The 19,887-nt window shown below is 49.7% G+C and overlaps 1 protein-coding gene across 1 annotated transcript; it reads right to left on the reverse strand.

Moving 5' to 3' along the window:
• Positions 1-525: 525 nt before the first annotated feature.
• Positions 526-1,239, reverse strand: LOC142662716 (claudin-8-like). The gene has a single exon (XM_075840931.1). The coding sequence runs from the start codon at positions 1,237-1,239 to the stop codon at positions 526-528; it is 714 nt and encodes a 237-aa protein (XP_075697046.1).
• Positions 1,240-19,887: the final 18,648 nt, after the last annotated feature.

Genomic DNA, 19,887 nt, shown 5'->3' on the forward strand with positions numbered 1-19,887 from the left:
ACACATGACTTCACGGTAAGATTCTACGGGGTCAGCGCCGTTCTGCGCCTCTATATATTCTACAGGAACCTGGAGAGCGGAAGAAAATGTTATCAAGAACCTTCAGTTATAACATCGACATCTTACAAAAACAAGACTAATAAATGGCGCCTGACGAGGACAGTTAGAGTAGAGTTTATTGCAGCAGATATGAGGACGCTGAACATTGTCACACATTATGCAGCCGCACTCGGCCCTCAGTAGACGGCTCGGCTATATAATAACCGATGCACAGTAACGTAATACCGTTATACGGAGTTATAGCAATAGGCCCTGGGGGAGGGGCGGGTATAGATTTGGCATTGTGGTCCAGCAGATTCTTTGCCCCTTTGGCCACATCAGAGTCCAGTCAGTGTCAGTAAAGATGATCTGGGGGTGACCGGTGACCCTGACCACCCGTCTCAGCTGCAATACATTCTGCTACACCTGGATCCAGGACAAGCGCGGTCCATGAGTCTGTTTTGAGCTTTGGGTCTCATGCGCTCCTCATATATATTCCATGCGGGGGCTGCAGCTCGCGCGCTCCTCTCTGGCGGGGTGCTGCTTGTACACGCTCGGTTTGCAGGGTTCCTCGGTGCAGCAAGTGCTGAGTGAGCAGCAGCAGCAGAGGAAGGTCAGGATGATCCCCCCGAGGAGGAGGAAGACGATGTTGGGCCACGCCAGCATCAGAGCTTGTCCTATCTCGATGCGCACCGCACCCCTGGTGTATGAAGCGTCGTAGGCGCGGCGAGAGACGTTGACTGTGGTCCAGATCACGGGGATGAGGACGAGGAGGGTGCTGAGGAAATACAGGAGCCCAGCGGTCAGGGTGAAGCAGTGGCGTTCGCTTCCTTTGTCGCCCCAGCATCGGCAGCACTGATTGAGAACGAAGCCGATGACGGAGAATATGAAGGCGATGACGGACATGGCGATGGCGAAGCTCATGAATATCCTGGCAGCCTTCAGGTCGGAGGTGAGGGACACCATGGAGCCGTAGTTGTTACAGATCAGATTTATCTGCGGCTGCTTCAGACACGTTATCCACAGGCCGTCCCAGCGGCTGATCCACTCCCCGTCAATGCGGCCCCCATCAATGATCAGATCGTTGTTCTCAGCCAAGACGGCCAACCGCCAGTACGGCATGATGGTGACGATCCAGGTGAGGATCATGCCGATGGTCCCGAAGAGGAGGCCGAGGATATGGATCAGGCAGCAGATCATGGCGGTCAGGCAGGAGACTCTCCCTGTGATACGGAGCACGACCTGCAGGCAACGACTACCGGCCCCGATCCAGCGCCAGACATTTATTAATCTGGTCACGTGCCGGAGACAATGGGAGGAATGACCGGAGGGTGACTACATTACAGAATGAGGACACCAATTATCTCACACAATGGAAGCCACAGGAGGAAGGAGAGGAAACAGTCAGAAGAGCGACGTCGTGCATGTGCCGACACCTGTAAAGAGGCCACGAGACGTTCACTACTGTTCACAGTTCAAGAGTTTATAATTGTCAGGAATTTCCTTCAGGCGACAAGGCGGGAACCTCATGAATAATTCACACAATGAGAAGAGGCGCAGGAGAAGAACGAGGGAAGCGAGAAATGGTCTCATACACGGGAACACACGGTCTGCTGGGGAGAGGGCCAGAGAACACTGGAGGGGGCGCTCCTCTCAAGGACGAGATATTAGGCAAAATACGTCACGTTAAAAAGGGACCTCCCCCCCAGGAAAAAAAATACAATAACGGCGCCCACCCCCAAAGCTAGAACTACCAGTCCCCGTCATTACCAAGATCCACGAGGGACTTCATGTGGACGGCTCCGGTAGTCCAGGTCTCGAGAAGCAAATGTCACCGGCTGCCCCGGAACCTGCTCTGGATGGGGGTGTGTGTATAAAACACTAGAGTAGGGGGGGTGTATATAAAATACAAGAGGAGGGGGCTGTATATAAAAAACACTAGAGGAGGGGGGGGTGTATATAAAATACAAGAGGAGGGGGCTGTATATAAAAAACACTAGAGTAGGGGGGGTGTATATAAAATACAAGAGGAGGGGGCTGTATATAAAAAACACTAGAGGAGGGGGGGGTGTATATAAAACACTAGAGGAGGGGGGTGTATATAAAACACTAGAGGAGGGGGGAGCGTATGAACACTAGAGGAGGGGGGAGCGTATAAACACTAGAGGAGGGGGGAGCGTATAAACACTAGAGGAGGGCGGGTGTATATAAAATACTAGAGGAGGGGGGAGCGTATAAACACTAGAGGAGGGGGGTGTATATAAAATACTAGAGGAGGGGGGGTGTATATAAAATACTAGAGGAGGAGGGTGTATATAAAATACTAGAGGAGAGGGGTGTATATAAAATACTAGAGGAGGGGGGTGAATATAAAATACTAGAGGAGGGGGGGTGTATATAAAATACTAGAGGAGGGGGGGTGTATAGAAAATACTAGAGGAGGGGGGGGTGTATAGAAAATACTAGAAGAGGGGGGGTGTATATAGAAAATACTAGAAGAGGGGGGGTGTATATAGAAAATACTAGAAGAGGGGGGGTGTATATAAAATACTAGAGGAGGGGGGTGTATATAAAATACTAGAGGAGGGGGGTGAATATAAAATACTAGAGGAGGGGGGGGGTGTATATAAAATACTAGAGGAGGGGGGAGCGTCTAAACACTAGAGGAGGGGGGAGCGTCTAAACACTAGAGGAGGGGGGAGCGTCTAAACACTAGAGGAGGGGGGAGCGTCTAAACACTAGAGGAGGGGGGAGCGTCTAAACACTAGAGGAGGGGGGAGCGTCTAAACACTAGAGGAGGGGGGAGCGTCTAAACACTAGAGGAGGGGGGAGCGTCTAAACACTAGAGGAGGGGGGAGCGTCTAAACACTAGAGGAGGGGGGAGCGTCTAAACACTAGAGGAGGGGGGAGCGTCTAAACACTAGAGGAGGGGGGAGCGTCTAAACACTAGAGGAGGGGGGAGCGTCTAAACACTAGAGGAGGGGGGAGCGTCTAAACACTAGAGGAGGGGGGAGCGTCTAAACACTAGAGGAGGGGGGAGCGTCTAAACACTAGAGGAGGGGGGAGCGTCTATACACTAGAGGAGGGGGGAGCGTATAAACCCTAGAGGAGGGGGGAGCGTATAAACCCTAGAGGAGGGGGGAGCGTATAAACCCTAGAGGAGGGGGGGGCGTATTAAACACTAGAGGAGGGGGTGTATTAAACACTAGAGGAGGGGGGTGTGTATTAAATACTAGAGGAGGGGGGGGTGTATTAAATACTAGAGGAGGGGGGGTGTATTAAATACTAGAGGGGGGGGGTGTATTAAATACTAGAGGAGGGGGGTGTATTAAATACTAGAGGAGGGGGGTGTATTAAATACTAGAGGAGGGGGGGTGTATTAAATACTAGAGGAGGGGGGTGTATTAAATACTAGAGGAGGGGGGGTGTATTAAATACTAGAGGAGGGGGGTGTATTAAATACTAGAGGAGGGGGGGTGTATTAAATACTAGAGGAGGGGGGGTGTATTAAATACTAGAGGAGGGGGGGGTGTATTAAATACTAGAGGAGGGGGGGGTATTAAATACTAGAGGAGGGGGGGGTGTATTAAATACTAGAGGAGGGGGGTGTATTAAATACTAGAGGAGGGGGGGGGTGTATTAAATACTAGAGGAGGGGGGGTGTATTAAATACTAGAGGAGGGGGGGGGGTGTATATAAAATACTAGAGGAGGGGGGGTGTATTAAATACTAGAGGAGGGGGGGTGTATTAAATACTAGAGGAGGGGGGTGTATTAAATACTAGAGGAGGGGGGGTGTATTAAATACTAGAGGAGGGGGGTGTATTAAATACTAGAGGAGGGGGGGTGTATTAAATACTAGAGGAGGGGGGGTGTATTAAATACTAGAGGAGGGGGGTGTATTAAATACTAGAGGAGGGGGGGTGTATTAAATACTAGAGGAGGGGGGGGTGTATTAAATACTAGAGGAGGGGGGGTGTATTAAATACTAGAGGAGGGGGGGGGTGTATATAAAATACTAGAGGAGGGGGGGTGTATATAAAATACTAGAGGAGGGGGGAGCGTCTAAACACTAGAGGAGGGGGGAGCGTATAAACCCTAGAGGAGGGGGGAGCGTATAAACCCTAGAGGAGGGGGTTGCGTATAAACCCTAGAGGAGGGGGGAGGGTATAAACCCTAGAGGAGGGGGGAGGGTATAAACCCTAGAGGAGGGGGTTGCGTATAAACCCTAGAGGAGGGGGGAGCGTCTAAACACTAGAGGAGGGGGGAGCGTATAAACCCTAGAGGAGGGGGGAGCATATGAACACTAGAGGAGGGAGGAGCGTATAAACACTAGAGGAGGGGGGAGCGTATGAAGACTAGAGGAGGGGGGGAGCATATGAACACTAGAGGAGGGAGGAGCGTATAAACCCTAGAGGAGGGGGGAGCGTATGAACACTAGAGGAGGGGGGAGCATATGAACACTAGAGGAGGGGGGAGCATATGAACACTAGAGGAGGGAGGAGCGTATAAACACTAGAGGAGGGGGGAGCATATAAACACTAGAGGAGGGGGGAGCGTATGAACACTAGAGGAGGGGGGAGCGTATGAACACTAGAGGAGGGGGGAGCGTATAAACCCTAGAGGAGGGGGGAGCGTATGAACACTAGAGGAGGGGGGAGCGTATGAACACTAGAGGAGGGGGGAGCGTATGAACACTAGAGGAGGGGGGAGCGTATATACACTAGAGGAGGGGGGAGCGTATAAACCCTAGAGGAGGGGGGAGCGTCTAAACACTAGAGGAGGGGGGAGCGTATGAACACTAGAGGAGGGGGGAGCGTATGAACCCTAGAGGAGGGGGGAGCGTATAAACCCTAGAGGAGGGGGGAGCGTATAAACCCTAGAGGAGGGGGGAGCGTTTATACACTAGAGGAGGGGGGAGCGTATAAACACTAGAGGAGGGGGGAGCGTATGAACACTAGAGGAGGGGGGAGCGTATATACACTAGAGGAGGGGGGAGCGTATATACACTAGAGGAGGGGGGAGCGTATAAACCCTAGAGGAGGGGGGAGCGTATAAACACTAGAGGAGGGGGGAGCGTATATACACTAGAGGAGGGGGGAGCGTATATACACTAGAGGAGGGGGGTCGTATCAACACTAGAGGAGGGGGGTCGTATCAACACTAGAGGAGGGGGGGGGCGTATAAACACACTAGAGGAGGGGGGAGCGTATAAACCCTAGAGGAGGGGGGAGCGTATAAACCCTAGAGGAGGGGGGAGCGTATAAACCCTAGAGGAGGGGGTGTATTAAACACTAGAGGAGGGGGGGGTGTATTAAATACTAGAGGAGGGGGGTGTATTAAATACTAGAGGAGGGGGGGTGTATTAAATACTAGAGGAGGGGGGGTGTATTAAATACTAGAGGAGGGGGGTGTATATAAAATACTAGAGGAGGGGGGTGTATATAAAATACTAGAGGAGGGGGGGTGTATTAAATACTAGAGGAGGGGGGTGTATTAAATACTAGAGGAGGGGGGTGTATTAAATACTAGAGGAGGGGGGGGTGTATTAAATACTAGAGGAGGGGGGGTGTATTAAATACTAGAGGAGGGGGCTGTATATAAAAAACACTAGAGGAGGGGGGGGTGTATATAAAACACTAGAGGAGGGGGGTGTATATAAAACACTAGAGGAGGGGGGAGCGTATGAACACTAGAGGAGGGGGGAGCGTATAAACACTAGAGGAGGGGGGAGCGTATAAACACTAGAGGAGGGCGGGTGTATATAAAATACTAGAGGAGGGGGGAGCGTATAAACACTAGAGGAGGGGGGTGTATATAAAATACTAGAGGAGGGGGGAGCGTCTAAACACTAGAGGAGGGGGGAGCGTCTAAACACTAGAGGAGGGGGGAGCGTCTAAACACTAGAGGAGGGGGGAGCGTCTAAACACTAGAGGAGGGGGGAGCGTCTAAACACTAGAGGAGGGGGGAGCGTCTAAACACTAGAGGAGGGGGGAGCGTCTAAACACTAGAGGAGGGGGGAGCGTCTAAACACTAGAGGAGGGGGGAGCGTCTAAACACTAGAGGAGGGGGGAGCGTCTAAACACTAGAGGAGGGGGGAGCGTCTAAACACTAGAGGAGGGGGGAGCGTCTAAACACTAGAGGAGGGGGGAGCGTCTAAACACTAGAGGAGGGGGGAGCGTCTAAACACTAGAGGAGGGGGGAGCGTCTAAACACTAGAGGAGGGGGGAGCGTCTAAACACTAGAGGAGGGGGGAGCGTCTAAACACTAGAGGAGGGGGGAGCGTCTAAACACTAGAGGAGGGGGGAGCGTCTATACACTAGAGGAGGGGGGAGCGTATAAACCCTAGAGGAGGGGGGAGCGTATAAACCCTAGAGGAGGGGGGAGCGTCTAAACACTAGAGGACGGGGGAGCGTATGAACACTAGAGGAGGGGGGAGCGTATGAACCCTAGAGGAGGGGGGAGCGTATAAACCCTAGAGGAGGGGGGAGCGTATAAACCCTAGAGGAGGGGGGAGCGTTTATACACTAGAGGAGGGGGGAGCGTATAAACACTAGAGGAGGGGGGAGCGTCTAAACACTAGAGGAGGGGGGAGCGTCTAAACACTAGAGGAGGGGGGAGCGTCTAAACACTAGAGGAGGGGGGAGCGTCTATACACTAGAGGAGGGGGGAGCGTATATACACTAGAGGAGGGGGGAGCGTATAAACCCTAGAGGAGGGGGGAGCGTCTAAACACTAGAGGACGGGGGAACGTATGAACACTAGAGGAGGGGGGAGCGTATGAACCCTAGAGGAGGGGGGAGCGTATAAACCCTAGAGGAGGGGGGAGCGTATAAACCCTAGAGGAGGGGGGAGCGTTTATACACTAGAGGAGGGGGGAGCGTATAAACACTAGAGGAGGGGGGAGCGTATGAACACTAGAGGAGGGGGGAGCGTATATACACTAGAGGAGGGGGGAGCGTATATACACTAGAGGAGGGGGGAGCGTATAAACCCTAGAGGAGGGGGGAGCGTATAAACACTAGAGGAGGGGGGAGCGTATAAACACTAGAGGAGGGGGGAGCGTATAAACACTAGAGGAGGGGGGAGCGTATATACACTAGAGGAGGGGGGAGCGTATATACACTAGAGGAGGGGGGTCGTATCAACACTAGAGGAGGGGGGGGCGTATAAACACACTAGAGGAGGGGGGAGCGTATAAACCCTAGAGGAGGGGGGAGCGTATAAACCCTAGAGGAGGGGGGAGCGTATAAACCCTAGAGGAGGGGGTGTATTAAACACTAGAGGAGGGGGGGGTGTATTAAATACTAGAGGAGGGGGGTGTATTAAATACTAGAGGAGGGGGGGTGTATTAAATACTAGAGGAGGGGGGGTGTATTAAATACTAGAGGAGGGGGGTGTATATAAAATACTAGAGGAGGGGGGTGTATATAAAATACTAGAGGAGGGGGGGTGTATTAAATACTAGAGGAGGGGGGGGTGTATTAAATACTAGAGGAGGGGGGGTGTATTAAATACTAGAGGAGGGGGGTGTATTAAATACTAGAGGAGGGGGGTGTATTAAATACTAGAGGAGGGGGGGGTGTATTAAATACTAGAGGAGGGGGGGTGTATTAAATACTAGAGGAGGGGGGGGTGTATTAAATACTAGAGGAGGGGGGGGTGTATTAAATACTAGAGGAGGGGGGGGTGTATTAAATACTAGAGGAGGGGGGGTGTATTAAATACTAGAGGAGGGGGGGGTGTATTAAATACTAGAGGAGGGGGGGTGTATTAAATATTAGAGGAGGGGGGTGTATTAAATATTAGAGATGGGGGGGTGTATTAAACACTAGAGGAGGGGGGGTGTATTAAATACTAGAGGAGGGGGGGGGGGTGTATTAAATACTAGAGGAGGGGGGTGTATTAAATACTAGAGGAGGGGGGGTGTATTAAATACTAGAGGAGGGGGGGGTGTATTAAATACTAGAGGAGGGGGGGGGTGTATTAAATACTAGAGGAGGGGGGGGGGGTGTATTAAATATTAGAGGAGGGGGGGTGTATTAAATATTAGAGGAGGAGTGAGAAAAAAAAAAAAAAAAAAAGAGCAGATCATTTGCCGGACTTCCATCCTCTCCTCGTGTCCCTCTATATTGACAGGTATATAGACCCTAATTTGTCTGTACCTCTAAAAATTAAAGTGTCAGCTTCTAGTTACAGGGATGATGGGAGTGATACATTGTGTGGTATAGGGAGATTAGATTGTGAGCTCCTGGGGCAGGGATGATGGGAGTGATACATTGTGTGAGATCGGGAGATTAGATTGTGAGCTCCCAGGGTCAGGGATGATGGGAGTGATACATTGTGTGAGATCGGGAGATTAGATTGTGAGCTCCTGGGGCAGGGATGATGGGAGTGATACATTGTGTGGTATAGGGAGATTAGATTGTGAGCTCCTGGGGCAGGGATGATGGGAGTGATACATTGTGTGGTATAGGGAGATTAGATTGTGAGCTCCTGGGACAGGGATGATGGGAGTGATACATTGTGTGGTATAGGGAGATTAGATTGTGAGCTCCTGGGGCAGGGATGATGGGAGTGATACATTGTGTGGTATAGGGAGATTAGATTGTGAGCTCCTGGGGCAGGGATGATGGGAGTGATACATTGTGTGGTATAGGGAGATTAGATTGTGAGCTCCTGGGGCAGGGATGATGGGAGTGATACATTGTGTGGTATAGGGAGATTAGATTGTGAGCTCCTGGGGCAGGGATGATGGGAGTGATACATTGTGTGGTATAGGGAGATTAGATTGTGAGCTCCTGGCGCAGGGATGATGGGAGTGATACATTGTTTACATCTGGATGTCTGATGATTTTTGCTTCATGTATCTCAGCACCAAACACAAAGTTGCCAAACTGGAAGAACTCGTCATTGAGCCTCATCCTTTATATTGTTGTGCGATGACCTTAATACCATCATGATCGTCTTGTGGGCGCGGTGGGCGGGGTCAGATAATCTGCAGCTCGGCGCCTCCATCACGTTTTTACTCCATCAGATGGCAGCACGATAAGAAGACAATGCAGATATTATCATTCCTGAATATTACAGCGGGAGGGTGACAATCCTGGGTGTTGTAGTCACTCGTCAGACGCCCCAGTTACCTAGAAGTAGTGACATTAGTCCTTGTGTAAACAGAGGGGACGATTATATAAACCGATCAACAAGGCCGCAGCGTAGGAAATCTACAGACCGACATGCTCAGCAGACAGTATCACATGATAGGATTAGATACAGCAGAGTATCACACGCGACAGGATTAGATACAGCAGAGTATCACACGCGACAGGATTAGATACAGCAGAGTATCACACGCGACAGGATTAGATACAGCAGAGTATCACACGCGACAGGATTAGATACAGCAGAGTATCACACGCGACAGGATTAGATACAGCAGAGTATCACACGCGACAGGATTAGATACAGCAGAGTATCACACGCGACAGGATTAGATACAGCAGAGTATCACACGCGACAGGATTAGATACAGCAGAGTATCACACGCGACAGGATTAGATACAGCAGAGTATCACACGCGACAGGATTAGATACAGCAGAGTATCACACGCGACAGGATTAGATACAGCAGAGTATCACACACGACAGGATTAGATACAGCAGAGTATCACACACGACAGGATTAGATACAGCAGAGTATCACACACGACATGATTAGATACAGCAGAGTATCACACACGACAGGATTAGATACAGCAGAGTATCACACACGACAGGATTAGATACAGCAGAGTATCACACACGACAGGATTAGACACAGCAGAGTATCACACACGACAGGATTAGACACAGCAGAGTATCACACACGACAGGATTAGACACAGCAGAGTATCACACACGACAGGATTAGACACAGCAGAGTATCACACACGACAGGATTAGACACAGCAGAGTATCACACACGACAGGATTAGATACAGCAGAGTATCACACACGACAGGATTAGATACAGCAGAGTATCACACGCGACAGGATTAGATACAGCAGAGTATCACACACGACAGGATTAGATACAGCAGAGTATCACACACGACAGGATTAGACACAGCAGAGTATCACACACGACAGGATTAGACACAGCAGAGTATCACACACGACAGGATTAGACACAGCAGAGTATCACACACGACAGGATTAGACACAGCAGAGTATCACACACGACAGGATTAGACACAGCAGAGTATCACACACGACAGGATTAGACACAGCAGAGTATCACACACGACAGGATTAGATACAGCAGAGTATCACACGCGACAGGATTAGATACAGCAGAGTATCACACGCGACAGGATTAGATACAGCAGAGTATCACACACGACAGGATTAGATACAGCAGAGTATCACACACGACAGGATTAGATACAGCAGAGTATCACACACGACAGGATTAGATACAGAGTATCACACATGATAGGATTAGATACAGCAGAGTATCACACATGATAGGAGTGTATATACAGTTAGGTCCAGAATTATTTGGACAGTGACAAGTTTTGGCATTTTAGCGGTTTACCAGAACATATTCAATATCCAGTTCTATAATCAACTTTAATTTGAGGGTCTTCACATCCTAATTTGAGGAGGGGTTTAGGAATTAGGGTATGTTCACACGCAGTGACCAAAAATGTCTGAAATTACGGAGCTGTTCAGGTGAAAACAGCTCCTGATTTTCAGACGTTTTTGTAACAATTCGCGTTTTTCGCGGCGTCTTTTACGGAAGTTATTGGAGCTGTTTTTCAATGGAGTCAATGAAAAATGGCTCCAAAAACGTCCCAAGAAGTGACAGGCACTTCTTTTTCGCGGGCGTCTTTTTACGCTCCGTATTTTGACAGCGACGTGTAAAATTACACCTCGTGGGAACAGAACTTTATAAAACCATTGCAAGCAATAGGCAGATGTTTGCAGGTGTAATGGAGCTGTTTTTTTCAGGTGTAATTCGAGGCGTAAAACGCCCGAATTACGTCTGAAAACACTGCGTGTGAACACACCCTTACAGCTCTTTAATATGGAGCTGCCTCTTTTTCAAGGGTTCAAAAGGTGATTGGACAATTATCTCAAGATATTTAATGGGCTACTCCCTCATTATTCCATCACCAATTAAGCAGGTAAAAGGTCTGGAGTTGATTCCAGGTGCGACATTTGCATTTGGAAGCTGTTGCTGTGAACCCACAACAGGAGGTCAGAGGAGATCTCAATGTAAGTGACACCGACCATCGTTAGGCTGAAAAAAATGAAGAAATCCATCAGAGAGAAGCACAAATGTCAGGAGCGGCCAAATCAACAGTCTGGTATATTCTGGAAAAATAAGAGCGCACTGGTGATCTCGTGAACTCCAAAAGGCCCGGACGTCCACGGAAGACAACAGTGGTGGATGATCACAGAATCCTGTCCATGGTGAAGAAAACCCCATCACAACATCTACCCAAGTGAAGACTCTCCTGGAAGTAGGAGGATCAGTATCTAAGTCTACCATAAAAAGAAGACTTCATGAGAGCAAATACTGAGGGTTCACCACAAGGTGCCAACCAATAATCAGCCGCAAAAATAGAAAGGCCGGATCAGACTTTACCAAACAACATGTAAAGAAGCGAAACTAAGATCAACCTGGACCAGAATGATGGGAGAAGAAAGTATGGAGAAGGCTGGGGACAGCTCATGATCCAAAGCCACCACATCCCCTGTAATACATGGTGGAGGGGGTACATATGGTATAATGCGGAGGGGGGTACATATGGTATAATGCGGAGGGGGGTACATATGGTATAATGCGGAGGGGGGTACATATGGTATAATGCGGAGGGGGTACATATGGTATAATGCGGAGGGGGTACATATGGTATAATGCGGAGGGGGGTACATATGGTATAATGCGGAGGGGGGTACATATGGTATAATGCGGAGGGGGGTACATATGGTATAATGCGGAGGGGGGTACATATGGTATAATGCGGAGGGGGGTACATATGGTATAATGCGGAGGGGGGTACATATGGTATAATGCGGAGGGGGGTACATATGGTATAATGCAGAGGGGGTACATATGGTATAATGCGGAGGGGGGTAGATATGGTATAATGCAGAGGGGGTACATATGGTATAATGCAGAGGGGGTACATATGGTATAATGCGGAGGGGGGTACATATGGTATAATGCGGAGGGGGGTACATATGGTATAATGCGGAGGGGGGTACATATGGTATAATGCGGAGGGGGGTACATATGGTATAATGCGGAGGGGGGTACATATGGTATAATGCGGAGGGGGGTACATATGGTATAATGCAGAGGGGGTACATATGGTATAATGCAGAGGGGGTACATATGGTATAATGCAGAGGGGGTACATATGGTATAATGCAGAGGGGGTACATATGGTATAATGCAGAGGGGGTACATATGGTATAATGCGGAGGGGGTACATATGGTATAATGCGGAGGGGGTACATATGGTATAATGCGGAGGGGGTACATATGGTATAATGCGGAGGGGGTACATATGGTATAATGCGGAGGGGGTACATATGGTATAATGCGGAGGGGGATACATATGGTATCATCCGGAGGGGGGGTACATATGGTATCATGCGGAGGGGGGGTACATATGGTATCATGCGGAGGGGGGTACATATGGTATAATGCGGAGGGGGGTACATATGGTATAATGCGGAGGGGGGTACATATGGTATAATGCGGAGGGGGGTACATATGGTATAATGCGGAGGGGGGTACATATGGTATAATGCGGAGGGGGGTACATATGGTATAATGCGGAGGGGGGTAGATATGGCATAATGCGGACGGGGTAGATATGGCATAATGCGGAGGGGGGTACATATGGTATAATGCGGAGGGGGGTACATATGGTATAATGCGGAGGGGGGTACATATGGTATAATGCGGAGGGGGGTACATATGGTATAATGCGGAGGGGGGTACATATGGTATCATGCGGAGGGGGGTACATATGGTATCATGCGGAGGGGGGTACATATGGTATAATGCAGAGGGGGTACATATGGTATAATGCAGAGGGGGTACATATGGTATAATGCAGAGGGGGTACATATGGTATAATGCAGAGGGGGTACATATGGTATAATGCAGAGGGGGTACATATGGTATAATGCAGAGGGGGTACATATGGTATAATGCAGAGGGGATACATATGGTATAATGCGGAGCGGGGTACATATGGTATCATGCGGAGGGGGGTACATATGGTATCATGCGGAGGGGGGTACATATGGTATCATGCGGAGGGGGGTACATAGGGTATAATGCAGAGGGGGTACATATGGTATAATGCGGAGGGGGGTACATATGGTATAATGCGGAGGGGGGTACATATGGTTTAATGCGGAGGGGGTACATATGGTATAATGCAGAGGGGGTACATATGGTATAATGCAGAGGGGGTACATATGGTATAATGCAGAGGGGGTACATATGGTATAATGCAGAGGGGGTACATATGGTATAATGCAGAGGGGGTACATATGGTATAATGCAGAGGGGGTACATATGGTATAATGCGGAGGGGGTACATATGGTATCATGCGGAGGGGGTACATATGGTATCATGCGGAGGGGGATACATATGGTATCATGCGGAGGGGGATACATATGGTATCATGCGGAGGGGGATACATATGGTATCATGCGGAGGGGGATACATATGGTATCATGCGGAGGGGGATACATATGGTATCATGCGGAGGGGGATACATATGGTATCATGCGGAGGGGGATACATATGGTATCATGCGGAGGGGGATACATATGGTATCATGCGGAGGGGGATACATATGGTATCATGCGGAGGGGGATACATATGGTATCATGCGGAGGGGGATACATATGGTATCATGCGGAGGGGGGTACATATGGTATAATGCGGAGGGGGTACATATGGCATAATGCGGAGGGGGTACATATGGTATAATGCGGAGGGGGATACATATGGTATAATGCGGAGGGGGATACATATGGTATCATGCGGAGGGGGATACATATGGTATCATGCGGAGGGGGATACATATGGTATCATGCGGAGGGGGATACATATGGTATCATGCGGAGGGGGGTACATATGGTATCATGCGGAGGGGGGTACATATGGTATCATGCGGAAGGGGGGAAAATATGGTATCATGCGGAGGGGGGTACATATGGTATAATGCGGAGGGGGATACATATGGTATCATGCGGAGGGGGTACATATGGTATCATGCGGAAGGGGGGAAAATATGGTATCATGCGGAGGGGGATACATATGGTATCATGCGGAGGGGGATACATATGGTATCATGCGGAGGGGGGTACATATGGTATCATGCGAAGGGGGGTACATATGGTATCATGCGGAGGGGGATACATATGGTATCATGCGGAGTGGGATACATATGGTATCATGCGGAGGGGGATACATATGGTATCATGCGGAGGGGGATACATATGGTATCATGCGGAGGGGGATACATATGGTATCATGCGGAGGGGGATACATATGGTATCATGCGGAGGGGGATACATATGGTATCATGCGGAGGGGGATACATATGGTATCATGCGGAGGGGGATACATATGGTATCATGCGGAGGGGGATACATATGGTATCATGCGGAGGGGGGTACATATGGTATCATGCGGAGGGGGGTACATATGGTATCATGCGGAGGGGGTACATATGGTATAATGCGGAGGGGGTACATATGGTATCATGCGGAGGGGGATACATATGGTATAATGCGGAGGGGGATACATATGGTATCATGCGGAGGGGGATACATATGGTATCATGCGGAGGGGGATACATATGGTATCATGCGGAGGGGGATACATATGGTATCATGCGGAGGGGGATACATATGGTATCATGCGGAGGGGGATACATATGGTATCATGCGGAGGGGGGTACATATGGTATCATGCAGAGGGGGGTACATATGGTATAATGCAGAGGGGGTACATATGGTATCATGCAGAGGGGGGTACATATGGTATAATGCGGAGGGGGTACATATGGTATAATGCGGAGGGGGTACATATGGTATAATGCGGAGGGGGTACATATGGTATAATGCGGAGGGGGTACATATGGTATAATGCGGAGGGGGTACATATGGTATAATGCGGAGGGGGGTACATATGGTATAATGCGGAGGGGGGTACATATGGTATAATGCGGAGGGGGGTACATATGGTATAATGCGGAGGGGGGTACATATGGTATAATGCGGAGGGGGGTACATATGGTATAATGCGGAGGGGGGTACATATGGTATAATGCGGAGGGGGTACATATGGTATAATGCAGAGTGGGTACATCTGGTATAATGCGGAGGGGGGTACATCTGGTATAATGCGGAGGGGGTACATCTGGTATAATGCGGAGGGGGTACATCTGGTATAATGCGGAGGGGGTACATCTGGTATAATGCGGAGGGGGGTACATATGGTATAATGCGGAGGGGGTACATATGGTATAATGCAGAGTGGGTACATATGGTATAATGCGGAGGGGGGTACATCTGGTATAATGCGGAGGGGGTACATCTGGTATAATGCGGAGGGGGTACATCTGGTATAATGCGGAGGGGGTACATCTGGTATAATGCGGAGGGGGTACATCTGGTATAATGCGGAGGGGGTACATCTGGTATAATGCGGAGGGGGTACATCTGGTATAATGCGGAGGGGGTACATCTGGTATCATGCGGAGGGGGTACATATGGTATCATGCGGAGGGGGGTACATATGGTATCATGCGGAGGGGGATACATATGGTATCATGCGGAGGGGGGTACATATGGTATCATGCGGAGGGGGGTACATATGGTATCATGCGGAGGGGGGTACATATGGTATCATGCGGAGGGGGGTACATATGGTATCATGCGGAGGGGGATACATATGGTATCATGCGGAGGGGGATACATATGGTATCATGCGGAGGGGGTACATATGGTATCATGCGGAGGGGGATACATATGGTATAATGCGGAGGGGGGTACATATGGTATCATGCGGAGGGGGGTACATATGGTATCATGCGGAGGGGGGTACATATGGTATCATGCGGAGGGGGATACATATGGTATCATGCGGAGGGGGATACATATGGTATCATGCGGAGGGGGTACATATGGTATCATGCGGAGGGGGGTACATATGGTATCATGCGGAGGGGGATACATATGGTATCATGCGGAGGGGGGTACATATGGTATCATGCGGAGGGGGATACATATGGTATCATGCGGAGGGGGATACATATGGTATCATGCGGAGGGGGATACATATGGTATCATGCGGAGGGGGATACATATGGTATCATGCGGAGGGGGGTACATATGGTATAATGCGGAGGGGGTACATATGGTATAATGCGGAGGGGGTACATATGGTATAATGCGGAGGGGGATACATATGGTATAATGCGGAGGGGGATACATATGGTATAATGCGGAGGGGGATACATATGGTATAATGCGGAGGGGGATACATATGGTATCATGCGGAGGGGGATACATATGGTATCATGCGGAGGGGGGTACATATGGTATCATGCGGAGGGGGGTACATATGGTATCATGCGGAAGGGGGGAAAATATGGTATCATGCGGAAGGGGGGAAAATATGGTATCATGCGGAGGGGGGTACATATGGTATCATGCAGAGGGGGTACATATGGTATAATGCGGAGGGGGGTAGATATGGTATAATGCAGAGGGGGTACATATGGTATAATGCAGAGGGGGTACATATGGTATAATGCGGAGGGGGGTACATATGGTATAATGCGGAGGGGGGTACATATGGTATAATGCGGAGGGGGGTACATATGGTATAATGCGGAGGGGGGTACATATGGTATAATGCGGAGGGGGGTACATATGGTATAATGCAGAGGGGGTACATATGGTATAATGCAGAGGGGGTACATATGGTATAATGCAGAGGGGGTACATATGGTATAATGCAGAGGGGGTACATATGGTATAATGCAGAGGGGGTACATATGGTATAATGCGGAGGGGGTACATATGGTATAATGCGGAGGGGGTACATATGGTATAATGCGGAGGGGGTACATATGGTATAATGCGGAGGGGGATACATATGGTATCATGCGGAGGGGGGGTACATATGGTATCATGCGGAGGGGGGGTACATATGGTATCATGCGGAGGGGGGTACATATGGTATAATGCGGAGGGGGGTACATATGGTATAATGCGGAGGGGGGTACATATGGTATAATGCGGAGGGGGGTACATATGGTATAATGCGGAGGGGGGTACATATGGTATAATGCGGAGGGGGGTACATATGGCATAATGCGGACGGGGTAGATATGGCATAATGCGGAGGGGGGTACATATGGTATAATGCGGAGGGGGGTACATATGGTATAATGCGGAGGGGGGTACATATGGTATAATGCGGAGGGGGGTACATATGGTATCATGCGGAGGGGGGTACATATGGTATCATGCGGAGGGGGGTACATATGGTATCATGCGGAGGGGGGTACATATGGTATCATGCGGAGGGGGGTACATATGGTATAATGCGGAGGGGGTACATATGGTATAATGCAGAGGGGGTACATATGGTATAATGCAGAGGGGGTACATATGGTATAATGCAGAGGGGGTACATATGGTATAATGCAGAGGGGGTACATATGGTATAATGCAGAGGGGGTACATATGGTATAATGCAGAGGGGGTACATATGGTATAATGCAGAGGGGGTACATATGGTATAATGCAGAGGGGATACATATGGTATAATGCGGAGCGGGGTACATATGGTATCATGCGGAGGGGGGTACATATGGTATCATGCGGAGGGGGGTACATATGGTATCATGCGGAGGGGGGTACATATGGTATCATGCGGAGGGGGGTACATATGGTATCATGCGGAGGGGGGTACATATGGTATCATGCGGAGGGGGGTACATAGGGTATAATGCAGAGGGGGTACATATGGTATAATGCGGAGGGGGGTACATATGGTATAATGCGGAGGGGGGTACATATGGTTTAATGCGGAGGGGGTACATATGGTATAATGCAGAGGGGGTACATATGGTATAATGCAGAGGGGGTACATATGGTATAATGCAGAGGGGGTACATATGGTATAATGCAGAGGGGGTACATATGGTATAATGCGGAGGGGGTACATATGGTATAATGCGGAGGGGGTACATATGGTATCATGCGGAGGGGGTACATATGGTATCATGCGGAGGGGGATACATATGGTATCATGCGGAGGGGGATACATATGGTATCATGCGGAGGGGGATACATATGGTATCATGCGGAGGGGGATACATATGGTATCATGCGGAGGGGGATACATATGGTATCATGCGGAGGGGGATACATATGGTATCATGCGGAGGGGGATACATATGGTATCATGCGGAGGGGGATACATATGGTATCATGCGGAGGGGGATACATATGGTATCATGCGGAGGGGGATACATATGGTATCATGCGGAGGGGGGTACATATGGTATCATGCGGAGGGGGGTACATATGGTATCATGCGGAGGGGGTACATATGGTATAATGCGGAGGGGGTACATATGGTATCATGCGGAGGGGGATACATATGGTATAATGCGGAGGGGGATACATATGGTATCATGCGGAGGGGGATACATATGGTATCATGCGGAGGGGGATACATATGGTATCATGCGGAGGGGGATACATATGGTATCATGCGGAGGGGGATACATATGGTATCATGCGGAGGGGGGTACATATGGTATCATGCAGCGGGGGGTACATATGGTATAATGCAGAGGGGGTACATATGGTATAATGCAGAGGGGGTACGTATGGTATAATGCGGAGGGGGTACATATGGTATAATGCGGAGGGGGTACATATGGTATAATGCGGAGGGGGTACATATGGTATAATGCGGAGGGGGTACATATGGTATAATGCGGAGGGGGTACATATGGTATAATGCGGAGGGGGGTACATATGGTATAATGCGGAGGGGGGTACATATGGTATAATGCGGAGGGGGGTACATATGGTATAATGCGGAGGGGGGTACATATGGTATAATGCGGAGGGGGGTACATATGGTATAATGCGGAGGGGGGTACATATGGTATAATGCGGAGGGGGGTACATATGGTATAATGCGGAGGGGGTACATATGGTATAATGCAGAGTGGGTACATCTGGTATAATGCGGAGGGGGGTACATCTGGTATAATGCGGAGGGGGTACATCTGGTATAATGCGGAGGGGGTACATCTGGTATAATGCGGAGGGGGTACATCTGGTATAATGCGGAGGGGGGTACATATGGTATAATGCGGAGGGGGTACATATGGTATAATGCGGAGTGGGTACATATGGTATAATGCGGAGGGGGGTACATCTGGTATAATGCGGAGGGGGTACATCTGGTATAATGCGGAGGGGGTACATCTGGTATAATGCGGAGGGGGTACATCTGGTATAATGCGGAGGGGGTACATCTGGTATAATGCGGAGGGGGTACATCTGGTATAATGCGGAGGGGGTACATCTGGTATAATGCGGAGGGGGTACATCTGGTATCATGCGGAGGGGGTACATCTGGTATCATGCGGAGGGGGTACATATGGTATCATGCGGAGGGGGGTACATATGGTATCATGCGGAGGGGGATACATATGGTATCATGCGGAGGGGGGTACATATGGTATCATGCGGAGGGGGGTACATATGGTATCATGCGGAGGGGGGTACATA

This window comes from Rhinoderma darwinii, chromosome 10, assembly GCF_050947455.1.
Source record: "Rhinoderma darwinii isolate aRhiDar2 chromosome 10, aRhiDar2.hap1, whole genome shotgun sequence".
Classification (NCBI taxonomy): domain Eukaryota; kingdom Metazoa; phylum Chordata; class Amphibia; order Anura; family Rhinodermatidae; genus Rhinoderma; species Rhinoderma darwinii.